Source organism: Lissotriton helveticus, chromosome 9, assembly GCF_964261635.1.
Source record: "Lissotriton helveticus chromosome 9, aLisHel1.1, whole genome shotgun sequence".
NCBI classification, from domain to species: domain Eukaryota; kingdom Metazoa; phylum Chordata; class Amphibia; order Caudata; family Salamandridae; genus Lissotriton; species Lissotriton helveticus.
In genome coordinates this window covers 737,658,051-737,685,564 of record NC_136070.1, presented here as the reverse complement: position 1 = coordinate 737,685,564, position 27,514 = coordinate 737,658,051, and the positions used below count along the sequence as shown (strand labels likewise).

General features: G+C 48.3%; 1 protein-coding gene across 1 annotated transcript in view; it reads left to right on the top strand.

Moving 5' to 3' along the window:
- The window catches only part of ANTXR2 (ANTXR cell adhesion molecule 2), a 552,370-nt gene that overhangs the window by 161,298 nt on the left and 363,558 nt on the right, over positions 1–27,514 (top strand). Inside the window, exons 5-6 of the mRNA XM_078660866.1 lie at positions 10,799–10,906; positions 10,998–11,066. Of these exons, the coding sequence (XP_078516992.1) occupies positions 10,799–10,906; positions 10,998–11,066 (177 nt within the window). The remainder of the gene's footprint in view (positions 1–10,798; positions 10,907–10,997; positions 11,067–27,514) is intronic.

Sequence of the window (27,514 nt, the reverse complement as noted above, 5' to 3'; positions counted from 1 at the left end):
GGACGATCCCAACAGAGACCCAGTTCTCTCCATTATATTTAGTACAAGAAACACAGTCGGAGTTGGGAGGAGCTCCCAGCCCGGTGGATGAGGGGTCTGGAGACAAGTGAGTGGTGGACTTAACGCTGAGACCCAGGGATTTGTGGTCATGGAAACTGTGAGTATCTGTTTTGACCTGAGGGACACTTGACTTTCACGAGAGACTTGAATGGGGGGGCATTGGGCCCAGAGATAATGGGAAGGGACGCTAGATCCCTTTTTCTTTTTTTTTTGAGGAGGTTACACTATTGCGCCCCTAAACTGTTTAGACTCGCCGGCTATAGAGTGCTGAGGTGGCCTGGCTAGACCATTGGTCGGGCAAGGCTGCGCGGGGCCAGTCAGTCGGCTGATTATCAGAGTTTGGAGGGAGGGGTTATTTCCTGACTTGGGAAAGTATGTGCATTTGTATTTGATATTTCAAGTTGAGGGGGGGATTTAAGGGGTGGGAGGTGCTTTGGGACGGGGTTCTGAGTCCTCTGGCCAGAACCGGGTTCGGAGAATGAAGTACTACCGCCTGTGGGTGGGGGAGTTGGGGTTTCAAAACATGGTTTTGTTGGGGTTCCTGCCGGGTCTAGTTTTTGTTGCATCACTGAAAGTCCAAGGAGGCTGTATCTTGAGGGGTCATGTTGCAATTCTACTGAGGGTCCCCCGCACGGCGGTCAGGTGCCGCTACACCAACAACTGCCAACTCATGTCAGGTGACACACAGAGGTATAAACTGATAACATGTATCATTCGGGGGCTCAATAACATGTTCAAGCGGATCCGGTTGGCAACATACCTTAGACGCTCTGGGGTAAGCATATCCCTGCTCCAAGAGACGCACCTATGGGGAGACTGTCTTAAATACGTCCAACATAGATCGAGGGGTCAGTTTTTCGCTACATCCTATTCAGAATTTGCCAGGGGAGCGCTAATCTGGGTGGCACCGGGAGTTCCCTTTAAGGTTCTGCTCACTAAGCAGGACCCAGATGGGAGGTTTGTGATGGTGGAGGGGACGCTAGATGGGTGCAGTATATGTCTGGTAAATATTTATGCCCCGAACAGTGATGATGGTGGGTTTCTGAGTCGAGTTCTGGGGCAGCTAGATCTGGACCCAGACATAGAATTGATTGTTGCAGGCGACTTTAAGTGTGCACTCGATGGGGAGTTAGACAGCCACCCCCCGAAGCTGGATGCCAAACCTAGAGTCAGAGAAGCGATAGGCCAGATGCTCCACAATTATGGCCTCTTGGATGTATAGAGAAACCGCAACCCTGGTCGCCGAGTGTACTCGTGCCACAAACCTGCTGCCAATACCCACAGTAGACTGTACTATTTTTTTATTCAAAAGACAGCGGTGCATCAGATAGCAGAGATGCAATATCTGGCCCGCTATTTGCCTGACCGTTTCCCACTATTAATCACTTACTCGTTAGGCTGGCCGAGATCGGAGATACCACTATGGAGGCTTAACACTGAAGCCTTTGGCGACCCGACCTATAAAGACTCTATATCGAACGGGCTGGATGCTTATCTGGAGGTCAACTGGGGTTCGGCCAGCACCAGGGCGACCGAATGGGACGCAATGAAGGTGGTCCTCCGAGGGATATGTTTGTCCACGGAGGTGGGGGTTAAAAAAGTGCTGGAGCGCGACCTCCGGTGGTATGAAGAGTGATTGGTGGCACTGGAAAAAGACCTTCCCATGAGCAAGGAGAGGCTGCCTGAATGGACTGACGTGCGGCGGAACTTAGGGGACACATAGGACTCGCTCTGCAAATTTAATAGAACGACAAGCAGGCAACACTGGTATACAGAGGGGGATAAGGTGGGACGGCTACTGGCACGCCTGATTCGGGCAGGGACACTTCATCACCTAATTCTGGCACTTGAGAATGACCTGGGCCAGGTGGTCTACACCCAAATGTAAATGTAAATGTACAGGAATTTATATAGCGCAAATCACCAAGCGGTTTCTAAGCGCTTGCTTAGGGAACCCGTCCTGGTATTCCCCTGTGAGATAACCCCAGCAGGGTATCCGCAAGGTGAAAGCCAGGCATCCCACCGCGAGGGGCCGTTGTGGAGATTAAGCAAGCTATTGCCCAGAGTCGCAGAGTGTGAACCCGTGAATCGAGTAGGCACGGGAGCGAGAATTGTCGAGTCCATGGACATTTTAGGACTCAAGTCCCCGCCGAGCCGGGAATTGAACCCTGGTCCCGGGCTGACCTCTGCTTCCAGGTCTGCCTCCTCTAACCAGTGAGCCACACTTCTCCACCCAACATGAGATCAACAACGTATTCCTGACCCATTTGAGTAAAATATACTCTGAGCCCCAGCCCCCCAAGGCCCCTGAGGTCGTGGAGGCCTATCTTGTGGAGGTGACCTTGCCTTGCATAGACTCGGAGAGTCAGGAGGCCTTAGGTGGCCCCCTTAGGGGAGAGGAAATACGGGTGACGATCGCCCACCTGAAGACTGCAAAGTCCCCTGGGATGGACGGCATAACAGCCAAACTCTATAAGGAATATGGCGGGGTCCTGATCCCCAAACTCCTAGACATCGCGGCGGAGGCCAATGAACACGGAATGGTCCCAGACTCCATGTGGGAAGCATTGATAGTAATGATCCCCAAACCAGGGAAATATCCCCTCCTCCCCAGATCTTAAAGGCCCATTTCAATGTTGAATGTAGATCTTAAAATCATTAGCCAGGTATTGGCAAGTAGGCTCCTCCCCTATCTTCAGCGGCTGGTCCACGAGGAACAATCTGGGTTTATACAGGGCAGGAATACGCTGCAGAATATTCGCCGCCTCGCCCACGTCATGCAATCGTTGGAGGGACGGGCCCAACAGAGCACCTTAGTATTCCTTGATATCGAACAAGCGTTTGATTCAATCAGATGGGACTATCTATGGTAGGTACTTTTAAAAATGGGATTGGGGGAGGGGTTTGTTAACTGGATAAAGTTGCTCTGTGCTCGACTGGTGGCAAGGGTTTGCACGGGACGATACGTATCAGACACCTTAACCTCATGGCTGCTGGCGACGGCCAACGGCCGTCGTGTGCACTACCTTTGGAGTGCTGCGCACGTCCGTTGGCCGTTGCGGCCCCGCCCACGCAATAGAACGTTCCGCACTAGCATGGAACGTTCAGCGCAGTTAAGGTGTTAACCATAGAGAGGGGGACGTGGCAGGGATGCCCGCTCTCCCCATTGCTGTTCGCCCTGGCTATGGAGCCACTGGCTTGTTATCTCCGCGGGGTACTCGAAGGACAGGGCATACAGGTGGGGAGTTCGGAGCATGTCGTATTGATGTACGCCAATGAGGCATTGATATACCTGAAACGGCTGGCTCAGTCATTACCGACCCTGATGGCTGCACTGTCACAGTTTGCAGCTGCCTCCGGGCTTTCCATTAATAAAACAAAATCACAGCTTTACGCGGTTGAACTGGAGTGGAGTGACCACTGTGCCTTCTACCAGGCCGGGTCACCCCTCCTGCTCCCGACGTCTCCTGCCGCCGCTGCCCTGAGCGACCCAGCCGCCGCTGAGCCGCCCGCCTCTGCTGTTTTCTCGCTGCTGCCCCCCTGCGGCCCCGCCCACCTGCTACCCATTGGCCGCCCCGCTAACGCCACCCAGCTGACCCGCCCTCCCGGCTCCTGATTTAAGGGGACCGCAGCGCGTGTTTCAGGAGTGACCACTGTGCCTTCTACCAGGCCGGGTCACCCCTCCTGCTCCCGACGTCTCCTGCCGCCGCTGCCCTGCGCGACCCAGCCGCCGCTGAGCCGCCCGCCTCTGCTGTTTTCCCGCCGCTGCCCCCCTGCGGCCCCGCCCACCTGCTACCCATTGGCCGCCCCGCTCCCGCCACCCAGCTGACCCGCCCTCCCGGCTCCTGATTTAAGGGGACCGCAGCGCGTGTTTCAGGAGTGACCACTGTGCCTTCTACCAGGCCGGGTCACCCCTCCTGCTCCCGACGTCTCCTGCCGCCGCTGCCCTGAGCGACCCAGCCGCCGCTGAGCCGCCCGCCTCTGCTGTTTTCCTGCCGCTGCCGCCCTGCGGCCCCGCCCACCTGCTACCCATTGGCCGCCCCGCTCCCGCCACCCAGCTGACCCGCCCTCCCAGCTCCTGATTTAAGGGGACCGCAGCGCGTGTTTCAGGAGTGACCACTGTGCCTTCTACCAGGCCGGGTCACCCCTCCTGCTCCCGACGTCTCCTGCTGCCGCTGCCCTGAGCGACCCAGCCACCGCTGAGCCGCCCGCCTCTGCTGTTTTCCCGCCGCTGCCCCCCTGCGGCCCCGCCCACCTGCTACCCATTGGCCGACCCGCTCCCGCTACCCAGCTGACCCGCCCTCCCGGCTCCTGATTTATGACGCCCCCAGAGCTACCGCGCAGCGGACGCGCGCAGCGGGAGCACCGATTGAGCGCCGAAGGTGCGCCAAAGGTAAGCCCGTCTGCGCCCGTCCGCGCCTGGCCCGCGCCCAGTGCCAGGACCCCTGGCCCCCACCGACGGAAGCCGACCCGACGGACCTACAACGCCACCGAACTCAACGCACTCAACACCGGCCGAACCCCGGGCTGCTACCGAGCAACACCGAGACGCACCCACGGACCCTTCAGCTGCCACTCCTGCAAGTTCACCTGCAACCGGACCCACGCTACACCAGCACCCACCAAGCCGAACTCCAGCAGCACCCACCTGAAGTGCATCCTGCTCAACACCAGCTCCGTCCACAGACACGCCGTCGAGCTCTGGAACCTGCTCGACACCACAGCCCCTGACGTCGCCTTCCTCACGGAAACCTGGATGAACGCCTCCTCAGCGCCCGACATCGCTATCACCATCCTGGAAGGATACAAGATCATCCGGAGGGACCGCGTCAACCAGACAGGAGGAGGCATCGCCATCATCCACAGGAACACCATCCGCATCACGACCGACACCGACGATACCCTCGCACCCGCCGAACACCTGCACTTCCAGATCCACGTCAACCCCAAGACCACCCTCAGAGGCACCCTCATCTACAGACCCCCGGGACCACGCACACAATTCAGCGAAGACATCGCCGACTTCATCAGCCCGCACGCCCTCCCCTCCGCCGACTACATCCTCCTCGGGGACCTCAACTTCCACCTGGAGAACAACAACGACCGCAACACCACCACCCTGCTGGACAACCTCGCCAACCTCGGACTCAAGCAACTGGTGACCACCCCCACCCACTACGCCGGACACACACTCAACCCGGTCTTCTCTTCCAGCAAGGACATCGCCTTCAGCCACGCCACGGGACTCCACTGGACAGACCACAGCTGCGTCCACTTCAGCTTCAGAAGAACCATGCTCCACCATCACCAGCAACAGGTTCCCCACAGAAGCTGGAACAAGATAACTGCAGACCAGCTCGCTACTTCCCTGAGCAAGAACCCTCCCACCAGCACAACGAACCCCAGCCAAGCGGCCACCAACCTCACGAAATGGATCAGCGACTGCGCAGACGACCTCGCCCCTCTGAAGACCCCGCCGAGCAGACCCGGCAGCAAGAAAGCACCATGGTTTAACGACGAACTCAAGAGCTCCAAGAAGAACTGCAGAGCACTCGAGAAAACCTGGCGCAGAGACCCAACACCGGACAACATGACTGCCCTCAAGCTCGCCACCCGAAAACACCACCAACTGATCCACGCCACCAAGAAAACCGCATTCAAGGAACGACTGGACAACAACGCACACAACAGCAAAGAACTCTTCAACATCGTGAAAGAGCTCTCCAACCCCAACGCCGGAAACAACGACATCACCCCTTCGCAAGACCTCTGCAACTCCCTCGCCTCCTACTTCCACAACAAGATCGCGGACATACACAACAGCTTCAGCACTCAACCGACGCACGCCACGACCGAACCACCGCCCCCCACAACCACCCTCCGCGCCTGGACCCCGATCAGCACCGAAGACACCGTCAACACGATGAACTCCATCCACTCCGGATCTCCGACAGACCCCTGCCCTCACCACGTCTTCAACAAGGCCGACGCTGTCATCGCACCCCACCTGCGGGACATCATCAACACCTCCTTCGACACCGCTACCTTCCCGGAGAGCTGGAAGCACGCCGAACTCAGCGCCCTACTTAAGAAGCCATCAGCCGACCCCACCGACCTCAAGAACTACCGCCCCATCTCGCTGCTCCCGTTTCCGGCAAAAGTCATCGAGAAGACCGTCAACAAGCAACTGGCCGCCTTCCTCGAGACGAACGACTCCCTCGACCTCTCGCAGTCTGGCTTCCGGGCCAACCACAGCACCGAGACCGCCCTGATCGCAGCTACCGATGACATCCGAGCCCTGCTCGACAACGGAGAAACAGCAGCCCTCATCCTCCTGGACTTCTCCGCGGCCTTCGACACTGTCTGCCACCGTACCCTAGTACAGCGCCTCAGCAACGTCGGAATCCAGGAGAAGGCACTGGAGTGGATCATCTCCTTCCTTGCCGGAAGGACACAGAGAGTCCGCCTCCCCCCGTTCAGATCGGAGGCCACCGAAGTCATCTGCGGCGACCCTCAAGGCTCCTCCCTCAGCCCAACACTCTTCAACGTCTACATGAGCCCCCTCGCAGCCATCGCACGCCAGCACAACCTCAACATCATCTCCTACGCCGACGACACCCAGCTGATCCTCTCCCTCACCAACGACCCCGTCACCGCCAGAACCAACCTACACGAAGGGATGACAGACGTTGCCAAGTGGATGACGAACAGTCACCTGAAACTGAACTCGGACAAGACGGAAGTCCTCATCCTGGGATCTTCACCCTCCGCCTGGGACGACTCCTGGTGGCCCCCCGCCCTGGGCAGCGCACCCAAACCCACAGACCACGCACGCAACCTGGGCTTCATCCTGGACTCCTCCCTCTCCATGACCAGACAAGTCAACGCCGTCTCCTCGTCGTGCTTCAACATCCTGCGCATGCTACGTAAGATCTTCCGATGGATCCCCACCGAGACCAGGAAGACGGTCACCCCGGCCCTCGTCACCAGCCGTCTGGACTACGGCAACTCCCTCTACGCCGGAACAACCGCCATACTCCAGAAGAGACTCCAGCGGATCCAGAACACCTCAGCACGACTCATCCTGGACATCCCCCGCCGCAGCCACATCTCCGGACACCTGAGAGACCTGCACTGGCTCCCGGTCAACAAGAGAATCACCTTCTGGCTCCTCACCCACGCACACAAAGCCCTACACAACCAAGGCCCAGGATACCTCAACAGCCGCCTCAACTTCTACGCTCCCAAACGCCAGCTTCGATCGACCAGCCACGCCCTCGCCGCCGTCCCCCGCATCCGAAGAGCCACCACAGGAGGAAGGTCCTTCTCCTACCTGGCCGCCAAGACTTGGAACTCCCTTCCGACCCACCTCCGCCTGACCCAAGACCACCTCGCCTTCAGGAAGCAGCTCAAGACCTGGCTGTTCGAGCAGTAGCGGACCCCCTCCCCCCAGCGCCTTGAGACCCTCCGGGTGAGTAGTGCGCTATATAAATGCTTTGATTGATTGATTGATTGGAGAGCAACTGGGAGGGGGCCCAACACTCGGAGATGGGACTTCCGTGGGTGGAGGACACACTTCGCTATCTGGGGATATGGATTGGAAGGACTGCGACAATCTTTTATCAGAATAACATGGGAAGGATAATCTGGGGTCTTCAGGGTAGTATTGCCTTCTGGAACATACTTAAACTCTCCCTAATGGTAAAGATTGCCTTAATAAAGATGGTGGTCCTACCTCGATATCTATACACAATGCAGGGTTCTTTCTTTGAACTTCCGCACCGGGTATTGAAGGAACTGGACGCATTGCTGGTCCTATTATTGTGGAATGGGAAGCGATGTAGGATAAGTCTAGAGGTCATGAAATGTAGATAGGGCAAAGGGGGGTTTAGAGAACCCAGATTTAGAACTTTACTATTTTGCGTCCCAACTGCACATGCAATAGCCTGGTTGGACACGGATCCCTCTAGGGAGAGATCCCTGCTGGCAGGTACATATGAGGACCGACAGCTGTGAGCGCTTCTGTGGTGGGCGCGGGGGCATCGAGGACACTGCCCTCCCTTGGTGCGGCTTTTGGCTGCAATATCGAACCGGGTGGTACGACGATTGTTCCGAGAACAGCCGTTTGCCCCAGAGTTGGACTTCTGGCTGATGCCACCCTTTGCTCAAATAGACCAGGTTATGTCTACGGATAAATGGAAGGAGGGGGGCTGCCTGATGTTGTCGGACCTCTACCTGGACAATGAATTCATCACTTATCAGGAGGCGGTGACCACCTTTGAGCTGGGACCAGGGCAATTTCTGCAATACGCTTAGATAGCGGCAACAGCGCAGCAATTATGGCTCTAGTTTCCAGAGGCTCCGAGGCACACCCAAACCCTGGTCACCATGATCACTATGGCAGGGGAAAGAGAGTTTGTTGCCCACCTCTACAGGTCGTTGAGGGAAGATAATAAGACTATCCCCCTAAAGATAGAACACAAATGGCAGCAGGTGTGTCTGCAGGAGGTCACAACGTGAGACTGGGAAAAAATACACGAGAATGTACGGAACAAATCCAATATAATATCATACATATGGCTTATCGCTCACCCAGGAGGCTCCAGGCAATCAATATCACCAGGGATTCACATTGCCCTAGATGTCGCAACGATCAGGCAGATTTTCTGCATATGGTGTGGGAATGCCCAACGATCCAGACGTACTGGGTAGCGGTCCTCGAGGATCTGACCAGGATAACGGGGTGGACGATTGCCCTAGACCCACGTGCCTGTCTCCTAGGCTTGATTCCTCAAGATCCTAAATGAAAGATTAGCAGGCGATTTCTGATGCTGGGCCTGGTTATAGCCAAGCGGCGTATTGCAATCCATTGGCTAACCCAGCAAGGACCTTTATTAGCAAAATGGAGGACAGACCTAAGGGAGTGGGCTTTAGCTGAGGAGCGACACATACGGAACACCAGGAGGGATGATAAACTGCCCGAGGTCCTAATGGCGTGGGGAGCGCTGATTCAGGAGATAGCGGGACAGGCATCCCAACCTACACCGGAAAGCTCAGGGGAGACGTCTTCTATGAGGGGGAGGCCTCAGGACAAAGGGGAGACATACACGGTGACCCAAGATAAATATTATGATGCACAGACCTCAAGTTATATGGACCCTGCGGGGAGGGGGAATTGGGGGGGAAGGGAGGGGGGTTTGGAAGGGTGGTGGGGGGAGAGTTCATTACTGTTTGAATTATGTTTAAGTGCGAAAAGAGGAGGAGAATACTGATGATAGCAGAATCTCCATGGATGTGACATGCAGTCTACATTCTGACATGTATTATTGTGGAAACATACACCACCCCGGTTGAGGTGGACATGCTGTATGATCGTATTTATGCATGCTCTAATGGTTTGGAGAAATAAAACTAATAAAGAATTTTTTTTTAAAAAGAGGCCCTGCAGGCCTGGGGAGAGACGGGAGAGAGCTGAGCTCTGAGCCCCCCTGGCTTGTCATATAAAAGTACTGCCAACCATACCAATAGCTTTGCTCAGTTTTTTTTCTCTCTCTCACTCTCTGTTTCTCTCTCTGTCTCTATTTCTGTCTCTCTGTTTCTGCCCCTCTCTCTCCCTCTTTTTCCTGCTCCCTCCACTTCCCCCCTTCTCTATTTCTCTCTTTCTCCCTCCCTCTCTTTCTCCCCCTCTCCATCTGCATCTGCCTCTCATTTTCACTCTCCCTCTCTTTCCCAAGTGTGCATGTATATTACAAGTATCGGGCACAATTTGTTCCCGCCTGAAAAGAAAAATCGCACCTACCAAGACCATGCATAAAAACAGGGTGTACAGAAGGCGGGACATGCCCAGGCTTGTTGCACCCAGCCGCTCAGGAGGATTGTAATGAAGACAGCTGAAGTGTAACCTGTAAGGACCCTAATAGTATTAAAGGGCAGCATGTTGCTCTAGGCCTCAAGGCAGGTTTTCTGCTTAAAGGTTCCTACATCAACTTTATGTCACTTATAGGGCTGCTATAAAGCCACATAAGATGTACACCTATGGCGTTGTACATTGCAAGGCTGCATTCGAGCATGCAGTTGCTGCATCCCGCTAGGGCCACGTGACTAGGCTGCTGACTAAAGTGATGTTAGCCAGAAACCGGTCCCAAGATGCTTGTTTCCGGTCCAGGGAAGACATGGCTTGGCAGTTCGGGCTGGACTGTTCCCATGAGGCACAGGGTCAGACTGATTTGCTTTTGGCACATAGCCATGTCTGAACTGGGGTGGCGGAGTGAGCTAAAGAATGATGATGGATTAAACCCAGATCAGATGACTGGGGGTGAGTGCTTGCAATGTTCAACACTCCGTCCATCTTCCCCTTTGGTTTTGCTAAAGTGATGTCACACCCATATGACCAGTCACATGACTAAAGTGATGTCACACTTCACGTGACCACCCCACAGGTCGCATGACTAAGCTGAGGTCACACCCCACATGACCGGCCTCCTTGCTAAGGTGATGTCACATACCATGCGGCAATCCCCACAGGTCACATAACCCACACAGTCATGTGACCTGGATGTGACCTCACATCTGGGGCAGGTCCCCAGGGGCCTGAAAATCCAGGCTAGGGACGAGATGTCACTTCCGGGTTCGGGATAACTGCCACTTTTAGTTTGATGGAAAGTATCTTCCTACTTGGATGCGGTGGGGACATACAGAAAGGCTGTGGCATTCATGAAGAATTTACTTTTCTTTGCAGGCAAATGAACAAATTGAAAAGGCCGGAGGTCGAACCACTTCCAGTGTAATCATTGCGTTGACCGATGGCAAGTTGGACGGCCTGGTGCCATCATACGCAGAGGAGCAGGTGAGTGAGAGGCTGAACTATTTGTTTCCATATGAAGGGTGCTGGCATTAGTAGCTTCTTTTGAACTTTCTTATTCTTTTGTGTTTTGAAGGCTGATCGTGCCCGCAGCAATGGTGCCAGAGTTTATTGTGTTGGAGTTCATGACTACAAATTTGAGCAGGTAGGTTGTTGCCAATAATTAATGCTTTTCTCCTATTTTGGAGATTGATGGTCTAGCTTGATCAGACTGCCATTGCAGCCAACGGTCATTGGTTTATCAGTGGCTCATAATGACAAAAGGGCCTATACAATGCTACAGGAAGTAACTTAGCATCATACATAGTGGAATAATTGCCCTCAAGAAACAAAGAAAAGCTCTGTTTTGAAAAGGATGCATTCACTACCAACCTTCATTCGCAGTAAAATCCAGGTTAATCTTGCTCTGGCTGGGGAATTTGGACAGTATGAAGACTAAATATAGAACTTTGGCAACACTGAAAAGGCTTCAAACACATCAGTACTCCTGAGATAAGCTGAAGCCGGCTCTGGCATTTAAGGTTGGCATGGCATGTTGGTCTCTAATAGGTGAATGAGCCAGGGTCACTGAAAAATATGAGTCCTTAATCGTTGACCACAATTCTAGGGTAGCAAAAAATATCCCAGTTCTAGAGGGATACTCTGTTAGCTGTTTACAGAATCAAAAAACCCTTGAACTTTCTGCTATGAATGAGATGAGTTAGGTGCTTCATTCGCAGATGCCCAGTAAAGCCCCTGGCCCAGTAATGGTATCAAATGGTCTGTACAAATCGAAGTAGGCCCCTTTGGGTCCCCTATCTTAGGAATGTTTCAGTACGGTTCTAGAGAAAGGTACATTTCCACTTCATCTACCATAGATGCTAGAAGAAAGACTATGTATTGGAGCAGGAGGTAAGAAGGAATTCCACTGCAGCCCACTCACTACCATTGCATGGCACCTGGAGCACTTGCTGGGACAGAACCATATCCTATTAGATTTGGCACTGTCCTCCTTTCTTCCTTTTGCATAATGGAGCACATTAACTTTGGCTGCTGCACTGTGTTACTTATAAGTACATTTTCCCCACCATTTTTTTCGAAATCTGCAGATTATATGGTAAATTATGTGCCAAGTGGGGTAAAGCCATAATCATGCCACAGAATCACACCATTCCACTGGCCCAGTCCATTGTCAGTTGTTTAGTAAATATTCTCCTTATGAAAGGTAAACAAACCTGACCATTCTAATTCCAATCATTGCCCATTGGTGGGCTCACCTTGCAGAGAACAGCTTTAATCACTGGCATTCGTCGGACAAACGGGAGCCATCCGATGCTACAGTGCTTGTGTGCGTAGGAAGGCTCCCATACGTCCCCGCACATGGCACTGAAAATCTCTCTGGTGCAGGCATCCCAAAAAATAGCGGGGAATAGTTCTATAGAGTTTAGAGGTGTATGGTAATGTATACAGCTTATTGATACAAATTTGCATAGTGTCTTCCAGGCTTTATAGGCTGTATTAAAAAATTTAAAACGCATTCGCTTGAAGTAGCTAGGCTCCAAAAACTTAAATAAGGCCTCACTGGCCTGAGTCTCCATCAGCATTTGATATTTATTGGGCGCCTCTGCTAATTGTACTACCGCCCCAGTCACCAGATACTGCATATTTTGAAAGAGGCAGACTAAGTAATAAAATATGAAGTTTGGTACTGCCCACCCCCCGTTCTAATGGTAGCGTCATATACTTCGAAGCACGGCGAGCTTTCTTCTGACCTCAAATAAACCAACAGCAAGGGATTGTAACTGTAACAATTGAGGACGTGTTGACTCACGAGGAACAGTCCTAAAATAATACATTGCCTTGGGAAGTATATACATTTTGAGCACATTACACCTCCCTACCATTGACAAGTGCAGGCACTCAAACCTTTCCAATTGCCGCCGAGCCGAAGATACCATGTCTGCCCAGTTGACTTCAACAACCTCTTGGAGTGACATCCTAATTTTTATAGCCAGATATCTGGCTTCTCGCATAACATGTGCTTCTCCAGGACAGAGTCCTTCAGTGCAAACAATCTGGGTTCAACTTCTAGCCGGCTAATTCGCCATATTTCTGAGTCAGGTTCTCAATATCCCTAACCGCTTGCTCTGGGTCTGATGTTACTACAGCTATATCATCAGCGTAAGCGAGGACACGCACTTGATGTTGCCCGCATACCATTGACTTAATTTCATTGGTTGTTTCCAACAATAATAACAACTGGTTAATATAGATAGCAAAGAGCAGGGGCGAACAAGGACACCCCTGCCTTGTTCCCTTAGTAATATATACAAAGGATGACTCTCTGCCCATTGTGCATATTTTAGCTTGGGGTCTTTTATACATAGTTTGTATAGATGTTATGTAACGGGGTCCAACCCCCATCTTCAGCATTACAGCCCAGAGTAACGACCATGATACACGGTCGAACGCTTTTTCAGCGTCTAATAAAATTATTCCTATATGCTTTTGCTGTGCATTAGCTATCATTGCAATCACCCTGTCTAAGTGGTTAACCGTACTCCTGCCTGGTATAAAACCGTGTTGGTGCCTAAAGACCAACGGGGAAATAACTTGAGCCAGCCTTGTTGCAAGAATTTTTGAGTACACCTTACCATCTGCGTTTATTAATCATATGGGTCTATATGACCCAGGAAACCTCGCTGATTTATCTTTCTTTTTGAAGACCACAATGTTGGCATTGTCCAAAGAGGGTGGTGGATTCCCCGCCTGGGCCTCTAGAAATGTAACCAGCATATCTTCTTTTATGATAGAAAAAAGTATACAATCTATCTCCAACAGGAGTTTATCTGGCCCTGTCGCTTTCCCCCCAGATAGTGAGCCCAATGCTTCCTCCAACTCTAGCATTGTAATTGGGACTTCCAGCTCATCTCGTTCTTCTTGTCCAAGCCCAGGTAAATCTAATGTCTGCAAACACTGTTCTATGTTGGCCTGCTCAACTTTGTCTTGTGTATAAAGCACTTTATAATAGGAGTGAAACACCTCCAATATTCCTTCCATAGTCTCAACCACGCCCCCTTTCCCATCTTCCAGCATTTCAATTCTCTGGGCTGCTTGCCTGACCCGCAATCTTTGAGCTAAACATCAACCAGTTGCCACACCATATTCATACCTTTCCTCTTTGTACATTTTAAATGACACCAGATCCCATTAATCCTAGCCTTGCAACATGCTATCCTAGTTTGTGATTCCTTAGTGTCTTCGTTGTCTCTGGCCACTTGCATATGTCCCCGCTCTGCTTCCTATAACTCCTCGATTAAATCCAGCATTCGCTCCTTTTGTTGGCTTTGTTTACCCCAGCCATAACCAAATGTTTCACCTCTGAGCCCAGCTTTCAACGCATACCAAACCGTTGGTTGGCCAGCCGAGTAAAGTAGGGCATTCTTAATGTACGAGTACATTGTAGGAGCATGAGGAGAGCCAGGGAATCAACGCCCTGAGAACAGCAGAAACAACTGGGTGGAAACAGCTTGTCAAACGTTTACCAACTTTTGTTATTGACAGGCGAGAGACAGGACGCAATGTGAGGGAAGAGATGGAGGAAAGAGAAGGTTTGACAGAGACTGGTTGAGCAATGGAGGGGTGGAAGCAAAGCCAGCAGGGAAGAAAAGGAGGACAAGAAGAGGGATGCAACTACTTCAAATATTTTGGGAAAAAACTATTACAGCCTTCCTCTTTGAAAGGCATGGTTTTAACAAGGGCAAAAGTCCTAAAAAAGAAGTGGGGGGACTAACCAAGTTAGGCAGTATGTAAGTGATATCACAGGAAGTGGTATCACAACCCATGACGTTACAGAACGTGACATCAGATCCTAATACCTCTCACATGTTTAGCAGGTCTGTTATGAGTGCAGTTTGTGCACAATACAAGTATACATGCAAACACACCTGATATAGGCAGAAGACTCACGGTTTTGTAAGCTACACATAATACAATGTTGCCTTTTGTCAGCATAAAGGATCCTTCAACAAAGGATTGAACAAAGTAACTCCACCGCCAGCTTACTACGCCAGGCATAATATTCCATATTCAGCATCTGTCCATGTAGATGTGATTGCTTTAGGTGCTTGTGCTCTCCAGAGGTGAGATTGCTCTCTTATGCAAAGCATCATTACTCAGCCTTACCCACTTCTTAGTCTGTCTGTGGTGGGCACCTGCACTCATTTTAGGTGATTGGGGCTAATTTTTCATCTCAAAGCTAGACAGAAAGGGAAGAAAGGAGAAAAAGAGAGATAGGAAAACCATGATGAAGGCCGAGAAAGGGATGAAAAAAATAACCTGCACAATGAGCATGTGTAGGGTAGTGAAAGAAAAAGGTTATGCAACCCTGGTTTTGAGAGATGGAACCCTAAGAAAAAGTCTGCATTTAGGTTTTTACAAATTACACACTGCACCCCCTCAAAATGTCACCTCCACATTTAGCAGCAGACATCTCTCAAACACATATTGTTGGCATAACCATATCTAAACCACCTTCACATCCATCAATTCAACCTGACAGCTCACCCTTCAATAAATACAACCTGAATACCCACACAAAGAATTCAGTGTACATCAGTGGCAGCTCCTCCACTATGGCAGAGGACTGTCACCCCACTGCTTTTAAGCAGTGCCAAGTAGAAACATTAAATGATAATAATTTAGAGTTATTATCATTTTATGCTCCTTGTCCTGGTGCTTTGCAGGCGGCGGGGTTGTTCTGTTCGTGGAGCAGGGAAGGAGTAGTTTGCCCACTCTTAAATGCACAATGACTGTGTGGTTGGCCCTCTCGGGCCGACCAAAACAGTCATGCTCACTTCCCTGTTCTCCATACAGGCTGCAATACACCTGCATGAAAAACATGCCTACCCCTCCAGCCCCTGGCTGAGTGCCGTGTCACAGCACTTAGACCAATCACATTGATTGGCTCAAGGGAGGGAGCTTGGCTGCCTGCTTCCTGTTCCTGAAGTCGGAGGAAGGAGAGCAGGAGCATGGTTACAGGACCAGGCCTCAAGGTAAGTTTAATTCCCCTCCCCCACTCGACCCCCACCCCCCTCGTGACCCCCGCGACTCCCTTTGATTCCCGCACCATGCCCCACCCCACTAGTCATGCCGGCTGCCACTGCTGTAAATTTCAAAGTAAAAGTTATCAGGTATCAGACCCACATAAAAATAAGTGTAAATCACCCAGTATCCATGGATGCGAACAAACGGTGATAAAGTTAACTCACAAGAAAAATGGCACATGCAATTCCAGTTCCAACTAGCACTTTCGAGAGAATATTGGCCTTCATATAGAAATATTGCTAGTTTTCATAGAAAGACTACCCAAGTGGGGAAATTTAGGAACAGCGAGAGACACCACAATATATGGCCTTTAATCAGATCTACACTAGACTACACTAGCTAATAAGAACTTTGCGCATCCTAGACATGTTACACTGCCAACATTATGCACTGGAGATGACCTACCTGACCTATTTGTTTACAGTTACACTGTTCACCTATTCACTGTCACCTCATCCTGAAGGAGTAAGCCCTAAGTAAACACACATGATCTTCCATTCCATACACAGGCTAACTGTGAATTACATCAGCCTTCTAGACCTAAGAGCATCATGACAACACAGCCACCCTATGTATATGTATTATAATACATTACATCTCAAACTTTGCTGCATTGCTACAGTATATAGGTGTGAGAAAGGCAAAAAACAAGAGCACCCTTACCCTGGCAGGGTAAAACTTGGCGTAAGTTAGCACAGCCATTACTGGACTTCCTTTAGGCTGCCACTTTCGACCCCTGTTACTGCCTTTGTACCTGAAATTCCTCCATCCCAAACCCTATGCAACCAAATTGCAGATTTCTTCATAGATAAAATCGCCAACATTCAGAAAGACTTCCCTCAACCCCTTACTACCACCCATGACGCCGTTACAATTCCCTCCTTCTTCGGCAGTTTCTCACCAGTCTCCCTTCAACAAACTCATAAGGCTATCTTGGCCTGCAAATCGGGAGCCCCCACGGACTCGTGCCCCCCTAGCATTCTTCACCATCTCATCGGGGCTGTAAATCCTACGATTAACGCTATCATCAACGAATCCCTCGAATCAGGTATCATTCCCGATGACTGGAAAAAGGCCATAGTAAAGCTTTTAATGAAGAAGCAAAACAAATCCCCCACTGATCTCACCAACATGCGCCCAATTTCTTTACTACCCACGCTTGGCAAAATCACGGAGCAGCTAGTATATGGCGAGCTAAAAACCTTTGTAGAGAACAATCACCTTCTGCACCCCCAACAATCAGGGTTCCGTCCCGGCCACTCCACTGAAACTGCCTTGATTGAATTATCAGACTCTATCAGGTTCTTGCAGGATGAGGGGAGACAGGCTGTACTCATTCTGCTTGACCTAACAGCAGCGTTTGACACCATCTCGCATGTCATTCTTATCAACAGAATGCGCGAGATTGGTGTGACAGACACTGTGCTGACATGGATTACGTCGTTCCTGTCCAATAGATCCCAAACGGTTTCACTAGGCCCCTACCTCTCCAGAGAAAGTCCAATTACATCAGGAGTCCCCCAGGGGTCCATACTTAGCCCTCTTTTTTTTAATATCTATATGGCCCCCCTCCTTGCACTGATAGAATCCCACGGAATCCTCGTTACATCGTATGCTGATGACACTCAGCTTGTCATCACCATCGATAAAAAATGCACAGATGCAGTCTTGAGATTTAAGAACTGTCTCTCCGAGGTCTTTCTATGGTTGAATAGTAACCACCTCAGATGTAACAGCGCCAAGACTGAGATCATACCCCTAGGGAAAGACTTGTCTTTTTCCCCAAAAGACTGGTGGCCAAAAAACTCAGAAGCCCCGCCGAGTGCTGTCTCCTCGGCACGCAATCTTGGCATCCAATTCGACGCATCCCTCAGCTTTGATGACCATGTTCGCATCACTGCCGGGTGCTGTTTTAGTCTTATTAGAACACTGAAGAAATTCTTCAACTTCCTTCCCATCTCAGCCAGAAAATCAGTCGTGGCTGCCCTAGTCCTCTCCCGACTTGATTATTGCTACGGACTCATGGCAGGAGTGAAGAAGTCCACCCTTAAGAAACTGCAAAGTGTTCAACACGCGGCTGCCAGACTCGTTCTTAAACTCCCCAGAAGGTTCTCAGCCTCAGCAGCCCTCAACACCCTCCACTGGCTACCTCTTCACAAAAGAATTTTGTTTAAACTTTTATTCACTGTATTTAAAGCCACTAGAAAAACAGGTCCCTTGTATTTTACCAAGCACTTTATGTACTACAATCCTACGCACTGCCTGAGATCCTCAGGAACCCACCTTTTCGTTATCCCAAGATTCAAGTTAAAAACGCGAGGGGGGAAGACCTTTTCCTTCCTTTCATCAAGAACTTGGAACAACCTCCCCGTTAACCTTAGGCTAGCTTCTACTGAGAGCCACTTCAGGAAACTCTTGAAAACCTGGGTATTCCAGCAATCCGACTCTTCAGTTTTCGCCGCCATCTGATTCATTCATCACAATGTCTCTTTTTCTGTACGCTCAGCGCCAAGATGCTCCTTTCGGAGCGATAGTCGCGCTTTACAAAATCCCATAAATATCAAATATCACTAGCCTCAGAGGTGTCTAAGCTATGAGGCAAAATCAGTGTCAAGAAAATTAGGGCATCCCTACATTCTGTATTGTCTGCCTGTTTTTAATTATGCTAACAGTGCATAATATTTTATTATTCACTATTAGTGTAATAAAAAATAAAGCACACGTAGGACCTTTGGTGGAAGCTGTGGCAAGTAAAAGTGTTTTAAATGTGTGTTGTATGCATGCTTGCAGGCAAAAGTGTGGGTAAGTGAGAGAGCATGCATATGTGTGACCAAGTGTGTCTGTATGTGTACACATGTGTGTGTGAGAGTCAAGTGACAGATAGTAAGTGAGATTGTCTGAGATTGAGACCACAACTTTCGGCAGGTAAGCCCAGCACCATGTGACTCTGGGCAATAGCTCGCTTAATCTTTCAGACGGCCCCAGCGCCGGGACACCACTTCGGAGGTAGCTGTGCGCTTTACAAATGCTGGTATATATATTATTTGATGCAAGGCAATGCTGCACCACAGTTGCCGTGCTGCCTTGCGTCAAATGGAGAGAGAAAAAAATGTGTGATATCTAAGAAAATATGATGCATTTTTCTCTTCCCATGTGCTTACTCACTTTTGGCAGCCATGCGCCAATGCACACACCCTTTGACCATGCTGCAAGGGTATTTCTGTTCTCTGAAGCATAGGTTTGGTACTGGAAGTCGTGCCTTCAAGTACAAAACCTATACTGTAAGGTTTTTAGCACTTTGTATGAGTGATGTACAATGCAGCACACGTGCAAAGTTGGAAAAACTAGGAAGATTAAAACATTTCTCCTTGTTACACATGCCTTGTGGAGGCATAAGATTTTGGAGGAAATGTGTGTCTTCCAGTGTTTGTAGATATGGAATTGTGTCAAAGCCCGTGGGTGATTGCATGTGATAGTCCATGCACCACCCAGTGAATGCCCCCCTGATGCAAAATAATGCAAAGCAGTGCATGGCACAACTTTGTGTTACTTTAGGATACTATCCAACACAAATCCTCAATTGTTGTTCATGTGGCATTCCTTCCTGGAAAAGATCTGAGTCAGGGCTCTCATGATGTCTCTTCCTGTAATGACATTAATGTCAAGGGGTTTGTGATGTCACTTCCACCACCCCAGCCATTTTGGGGAATCCGAGCACATACAGCCATATCCAGCGTTCTCAAATTCCCGGAGCTACAAAAAAGTAACTTGTCTACCTTTCAAGGATAACAGCTCTTCAACATTTAGCAGCTGGAACTGGCAAATAAAGCGCATCATTTCAAATGTTTGGAAATCATTTTTTGTTGGGGTGTGGCAGATTTAGATACTGCCGGATAAAACTGAAATATTTGGGTCTTGGAGGAGCAAGCAGGATTATGCACAACAGTCCTTAGTTGAAGTGAAAAATACACAGTTGTGGCACCTTGCTGCCACCCACGCTCCAACCTCATGTGCCAAGAATTAAAGACAAAGCATTACTCTTTGATGTATTACAGAAGAAATAGGAGCAATAAAGAGATGCCCATCTAATGGCTGAAATGAACAATGTGAAAGCAGAAAACCTGAGATCAATCTCAGCTTCCCAGCTTGACCAAACTGTGTCATCCTAGAAAATCTCTCTCTTGTGTTTGATTTAATAGGCTGCAATGTTGTACCATGTATAGTAAGAATCTAGGTCATGTATAGGATACACTTAACACTTGACTTTCCTGTGGTTTCTGCCTGCCAGCCACACTGTAACCTCATGCGTCAAGAAGTAAAGATAAAACATTAACCTTTGATGCAAAATAGGAGAAATAAAGAGATGTCTATTTAGTGGCTGAATTGCACAAAGTGAATGCAGAAAACCTGTGTGCTGCATTTGACATCGGTATGCCAGGTAGGGACCCTAGTGATGATTGAGGGCTGTCACCCTGGTGCATTACTCTATCGAGAAGAGGGCTGTCGCCCTGTGCAGTGCTGTGATTTTCAAGGGGCCGTCTCCTTGTGTGTGCTGTTACAAACCCCATAAACCAGGAAGCAGGGACGCAGGGACGCAGCTAGACTCAAACTTCGAGGGGGCTAAGCCTCCCAGCCAAGGCCAGCACGAGCGCCAGTGGCGGCCGTTACAACAGTGTTTTTTGGCACTCTCCTTTTCCATGACCTCCTTCTCCATGAACTTCCTTGTTATCTCTCTCCAACACTGCACCTCATCTCTCTGTAGCCTCTCTCTAACGTACATTTCATTTTTTATAGTGCTACTCGTAGTTCACTCACACTTAGTTCTGTGATCTGCATGGTACATGTTCTTGGCACATTAACCCTCTGCACTACTTTACGATGAGACAAAACTGGCACTAGACAAAATTCCAAACTCTCACTAGTAGGAACATTAATCACCAGAGTTAGCTTGACATTTTTATTTTTGCCTGAAAACTGCCTGATGCACAAGGAAATTCATGTGCATTCAAACCAAAAATATTTTTAAAACACAGTGCACCCACCAAAGTCAAAGTCAGGTGCGCCTGCATCGGTTGCATCCCCCCTTAAGCCAGTCCTACTCTCAGCAATGGGGCAGTACAAGCATTTCCTGAAATGGGGTTAAAGCTAACCTCATAGCCATTATATGAGGAAAAAGATCTATGGAAGTGTGGGGTGTGGTACTTTCCCCAAATTCCAGTGAGCAAAACTATTTAACAGATTTCCTGTAGATGATTTAAGGGAGAGTAGACCGCTCCCCTGAGAATTTCTTAAAATTGATGGGATCAAATTTCTAAAATGACGCAGACCCTTATAGGGCATTCATGACATTTCCAGTACTTACATGGTGCACTAGGGAAGCCTTGCCTTTATTAGGAGTAGATCTAATCTTTTTTAAATGTCTTGAGTCAGAAATTACTTCCTCTATACCAAGGTTATCATTTTATCATAGGTGAGCCCCTTATGCCAACGAGTACATTCAATATGAGAGAAATCTACCATGGATACTTCAGCCAGTCATGGGTACCTCCAAAAATTCCCTCTGGTATACAAGGGTCAGCATTTTGCCATTGGCACTCCCTGTAAAATGAGTATAGGAAATCTAATGGCAAGAGTTACCTCAAATATCAGTTCCAACATTTTGCTATGGATTCACCCAAAATGGTAAGAATTCCATGCATCATGTTAGCGACTTCTTCCCGGCGTGGTGGCACATGTTCTGAGTCCCTGTCACTGGGTATGACTGGGTTAGCTACTTTGTCAGTTAGACAGTTCGAGACCACACAGCCAATGATGGTGTCTTCATAGAAGCATGTGAAGGCCTGCAGTTTTCCATATGTAAAACCTCTCATCCATATGCTACTAAAGCCCTTGTCCATAAAGCAAGAATAACCTCCAGTATTCCAGAACAGCAGCATGTTTGCACGCATAACACACATACACATTCTCTCACGCACACATTCTCGCTATAACTCTTGCACTCCTTCGTACTCTGTCATAGTCACACGTAGACACGCTGCCACTCACCATTCCATTAGTCAATCTGCTTTTATTGTGTTGGGAAAGCTTGCCCCGCCGTTTCTGCTATACATGCCTAGCCTTTTAGTGAAGCTTAATAAAAACATATTCTCTATACGGTTTTCAAAAATAATAATATATTGCTCTGTAAATGTTTGTTACAAGTATGATCTGAATGAAAAGTGCACTTCCTTTAAATAGCTAAATGGAGCTTATATATGGTTTCATTTGTAGCTCAAGCAGTTAAGAAAATGAACTAATCTGTGTTCTAACATGTAATATCACACCATCAAACTGATCTTATAAAATGCTTGACTTTTTCAGCAGTCATTGCTTTTATCCAGTAACGTTTTGCATTTTTGGATTTTTGAGACCCAACTTACAATGTAAAAAAAAGAAAGTCTCGGAAGCATTGTGATGAATGGAAATCCAGGAATGGCTTGAAGTGTCACATGATCCTCAATCCAGCACCAGACCCCAAATCCTCAGCCATAGTCTCCCTACTTGTGCATTCCACATTCTCAGCCCACTCTCCTCTCTTGCACTAGCCCAATTGTTCAATATGGATTTAAGTAGGCATCTAGTACCATGGATAGAGCAGGGATTCTGTGGGTGCTTTTTCAGACATATGTGTGTATTCATGAGAGTTGTTTAATATTTATATGAGTAGAGTAAGAGGTGTGGTCATGTAAGTGCAGGGTGATGGTGAATAGTCTGAGTGAGTGCAGCATAAGTGGTGCAAGTGTAGGGTGAAAAATGTGCTGATGTGAGTGTCAGTTGAGCTGCATGAATGCAATGGAAGGGGAGGGCCCATGTGAGTGTCGGGTGAGCGGAATGCATGCAGAGTTAGAGGAGTAAGTGGAGGGTGTGTTAGCGGTGTAAATGCAGGGTGAATTGTGTGCCTATGTGTGGTACAGGATGAGAGCCGAGAGTGAAGGGTGATCTGTGAGTTACTGGTGACTGCATGGTAAGAGGAGTTACTGCAGAGTGACTGGTGTGTCCCTATGAGTTTAAGCTGACTATTGTCTCTGTGTGCAGGCAGGATGAATAGAGTGCCTGTATAAATGCAGGCTGAGAGGTTTGTCCATGTGAGTGCAGGGTGAGAGGAGGAAGTGCAGGGTGAGTGCTGTGCTTGTTTGTGTGGTGTGAGTGCCGGGTGAGTACTATGCCCATGTCAGTGTAGATGTGAGTAATGATGCTTGCGAAGGTGTGAGTGAAGATTGAGCTGTGTGAGTGACAGTAAGTGATGTGACAGTGCAAGATTAGTGTGAGGGGAGTGACTGCAGGTTAGTGATGTGACATACAACTTTGGGTGCGGGTGAAAGTGCAGAGTAGGAGGAATGAATGCATGGTGATAGATGTGCTTGTTTGAGTGAGATTGTAAGTGAGCAATGAGAGTGACAGGTGAGTGAAGTGTCACATGAGTGCAGGGTGAGTAGTGTCCTCGTGTAAGTGCAGGGTGAAAAGCATGAGTGCATGATGAGTGGTGTGAGTGCAATGTGATCACTGTGAGTGCAGGGTGAGCAGTGTGCTCATGTGACCGCAAGTTAAGTGGAGGGAGAACAGTGTTAGTTCATGGCAAGGGGCATGAGTGCAGTGTGATCACTGTGAGTGTAGGGTGAGCAGTGAAAGTGACAAGTGAGTAGAGTATGCATGCAGTGTGAGTGGTGTGCTTATGTGAGTGCTGGGTAGGAGAGGGGAAATGGCAAAAGTGCATGGTGAACAGTGTGAGTGCAGTGTGATCGCTGTGAGTGCAGGGTGAGCGTGAAAGTGAAGGGTGAATGTTGAGAATGAGGAGTGAGTTGTCTGTATGCAGGATGTATTCCAAAACACATGTAGTAACTCAGCATTGTATTGATGGCTGGCGTAGGGTTTCAGATAAGTTGGCAGCAATCAGAGATAAAGGGTGGAGGAAATAAGTAATTTGCTGATCCTGCAACAAACTTTCAGTCTCCTAATCAGGGTTGCCACCAGTAATTTGATGTCCCAGTCAGTACAAAAATAAGCAACATCGCCTAAAGTCTGTATTTTTATCACTTATCTGTGCATACTTCAAACAGCAAATACAAATAAAAAAATGTGTTCTAGGGCTACAATAAGGATCCATGACTTAATATTACTGATTAGGTTTAATAAAATAAAATAAAACAAAGAAAGAAAAGTCATGTTACAAATGAATGCATTCCATTTTTTTGCAGCCCTCTATATAGTTTCAAGGCGAGGCCTTTGCAGACTCTCTAAACAAAAACAAATGGGCAGTATTTTTCTTTTGGAAAGCTGGCATCCCTACTCGTGAGATGCCTTGTCACTAAATACATTCTCCTACTGTGGCAATAAACATAAAATGCAAATGTAAGGAATAGAAAAGAGGCAGAGTGGGGACCTAGGGGCTACTGGAACCAATGAACAAAACAAACAAATCCTAGTTAACCAGCTCCACAGGGTTGTAAATGGTATTTTAAAGACCTGTGAAAAACTTGTGTGTGGCAGAGATAAGACTCCAGACACTGGCCAGCCGAGCCTACAACAGCTCGAGCAGCAACTGCCCTGGCTGAGACACATGTCAAGGGAGGGGGGGGGGTACATCCCTTTAAGCCTTATGGGCTTTGTGCACCTGCAAGGAGGGGGCCATGGTGTAGAGAGAGGGCTGTTACCCTAGAGAAGCGTTCAGCTGTGAAGGAGAAGCATGCTATTACTTGTGGAGGAAGAGCAATGACTCAACTATCCAACAATCTAGAAGGACCCAAGACCTACAGCCAAATTCAGCGAGGCTTACCGCATAGGAGGAGGATTGTGTGGACGCCTGCCGCTTCTACCATAGTATCCAGACTTCTACTTACCACTGGGTCTCAGACGCAGGGCACTCTGTACCTTCACACCAGCAAGAGAGGGCAAGACTGAATACTGAGCCACCAGGCATCAGGGCAACTTGCTCTGACTGAAACGCTACTGCGTGGAGGCCATTTATCCATAATCTAAGACTTGAACACACTAGAGGGTCTCAACTGGAATGTTGCCTCACATAAAGGGGAATAACCACAATCCTTTGACAGGGAATTGGGACTCGATAGCTGACCTGGAGAAAGCTAGTGCACCTGTCATGAGAAGATTGTGTACCTTGTTTGTACACAAAATACATGGGTGAATGGGTGAATGTATGCGAACACCCATGCACTACCCCTGTAATGCCTACCTGGCGCACGGTAATACAAGGCAGTGCAATACGTTGCCTTGCGTTAGTATTTTTTTTAAGCCATGCATAAACTATCCCATGATACTATTTCCTCTCTGTATGTGTGCTGCAGAATGCATCAAACATACAAAGAGGAAATTACACCAGCCTTAGGTAGAATTACCAGTTTGGTGTAAACCTATGTTAACAAGTCTATGCGCCAAAATACATTGGTGGATACATGGGTATGACCAAGCACTGTCCATGTAATGCCTAGCTGACACAAGGTTATGCAAGGCAAGGCAATGTGTTTCCTTGCGTTAGTTTGTTTTTCAAAGCCACACAAATGGGATTTATGTGGTACTGTAAATGCCAAATTAGATTTTGCATCATGGTTGTGCAGGAAAAGTGATGCAACCACGACGCAAAATCTGGCCCTCATCTTATACATTTATTTTTTCTAGACCCAGCCACAAAGAAATTGGCATCAAGAAGAAACATGACAGTAAATCTGTTTTGCTTAATTAGTTGCAAAGTCTGAATTCAAAAATATCTTATGGGTTTACGGCACCTGCTGTGGAGAATAAGTAAATCAGATGGAATAATAACAATTTAAAGATAACTCTGGTGGTTAACGTATTTGCTGGAAAGATCTGTGTTTTGTCTATTCCAAGTTTTGAGTTAAAGTAGCATAGAGGGTTATTGTGTCTCCTGTGAAGAACATTATGTAACATGCAGTTGAAAGATTTTTTTATTTTATGTTCATAGGTAAGTGCGTTATTGGTTTTAACACAGAGATCCATTTGTTTCTTGCAGTTGCATTGTAATTCCTCTAATATATGTAACTCCTACACCTTGTAACCCTCACTGTCTTATCATTCACCCATTTATTTGTTAAAAATCTCCCACTTTCCTCTTTTAAAATGTTGGCAGGTGAGTGTACATTTATTTACAAACTCGTATGATTTATTGTCAATGTAATGTGTATGTGTGATGCAAAGCACCCTGACACCCGGAATTGGGATAAGTAGTGCTATAAAAGAAATTAAAAAAATAGAAGTAATTAATTTATTATTTTGTGTAACAGGCCAATACATTTGGCATTCTTACAGTGCACACATATCTCTATTATACACGGAATGAACAAAGTCAAAAGCATGCTCTCTTAAGTAAGTTTGAGGTGCTTACAAGCTGTGTGCCTTTGTTTCTATTCCACTGCATTTGCAGCTAAGTGTGAGGCTCCAGATAGCTCCCAGCCAGGACACTTCAACAAAAGGCAGTCTGATGACCCCTTAAATTCTGCCTTTTTATTGGCTCAGCTAGAGTCTAAAATAGGAAAGACCGCCTCGCCGTCTGCATGTTGTTGCTGGGAGCAAAAGCAGACATTGTGCAGGCACTCCTGAGTGGGGAAACAGCCTTTATAACGCAACTGTTATAACGCATGGCATTACATCGCATGCCATTGCAACGAAAAAGGTGTGCAGCAGTGGGTAGAAGGTGTTGGATTTAACTCCAACACCTTATCTACTGTTGTACGCACTGGAGTTGGAATAGAAAATGTATCTATTCCAACTTCCAGCACACCCCTACAGCAAGTCGGGGTAAATGTATGCGTTGTAAGGGCAGGTGTTGTAATGGCATGCGTTTTAACGTCATACAACCTCCTGAGTGTGTCCCGATGTTTGTAAATTACACTGGGAGAGTTCAGCATATTTAACAACGGGGCACAACTTCTTTGCCATATGGACAGCGTCCACCTTGTGAAAATAATGGGTGTACTGCATCCACCAGCATGTAGCCCTACTTGTGCCCTGGTTTTAACACTAAATAAATTCTTGTTATGCGTTCCAAAGGAGCGCATACCCTCTTGTGTGTTGCTGTGGAACTTTAAAAATAGCAAGCAGAAGCACGCAGCCTGGGTCCGAGCAGTTTGTTTGGAGCTGTTGGTCTTTCGAAAAAGGAAAACACATCAACAAAATGTATAGAACACAAATAAATATAAATAGGGTGCGTTGGACAAACAATCCTAGCACAGAAAGGGACAAAATTTATGGGGAATGCCAGAATGCCATCACTTACAGTCAATTCAGCCATTGGCAGAAGTGGATTAACCCATTGCCCCATTCTGTGCTGTGTTGGTCGGAAGCAAACAATAAATGACAACTGAAAAGACCTATGGATGAATAGGACTCCCATAAAGTCCCATATGTATATATGTATTTCTGTATAATATGTTCTTTCTTAAAAACAGTTGTTGCGAGATACTGCTAAATCTGCCGCAATGGCCTGACCTAAATATT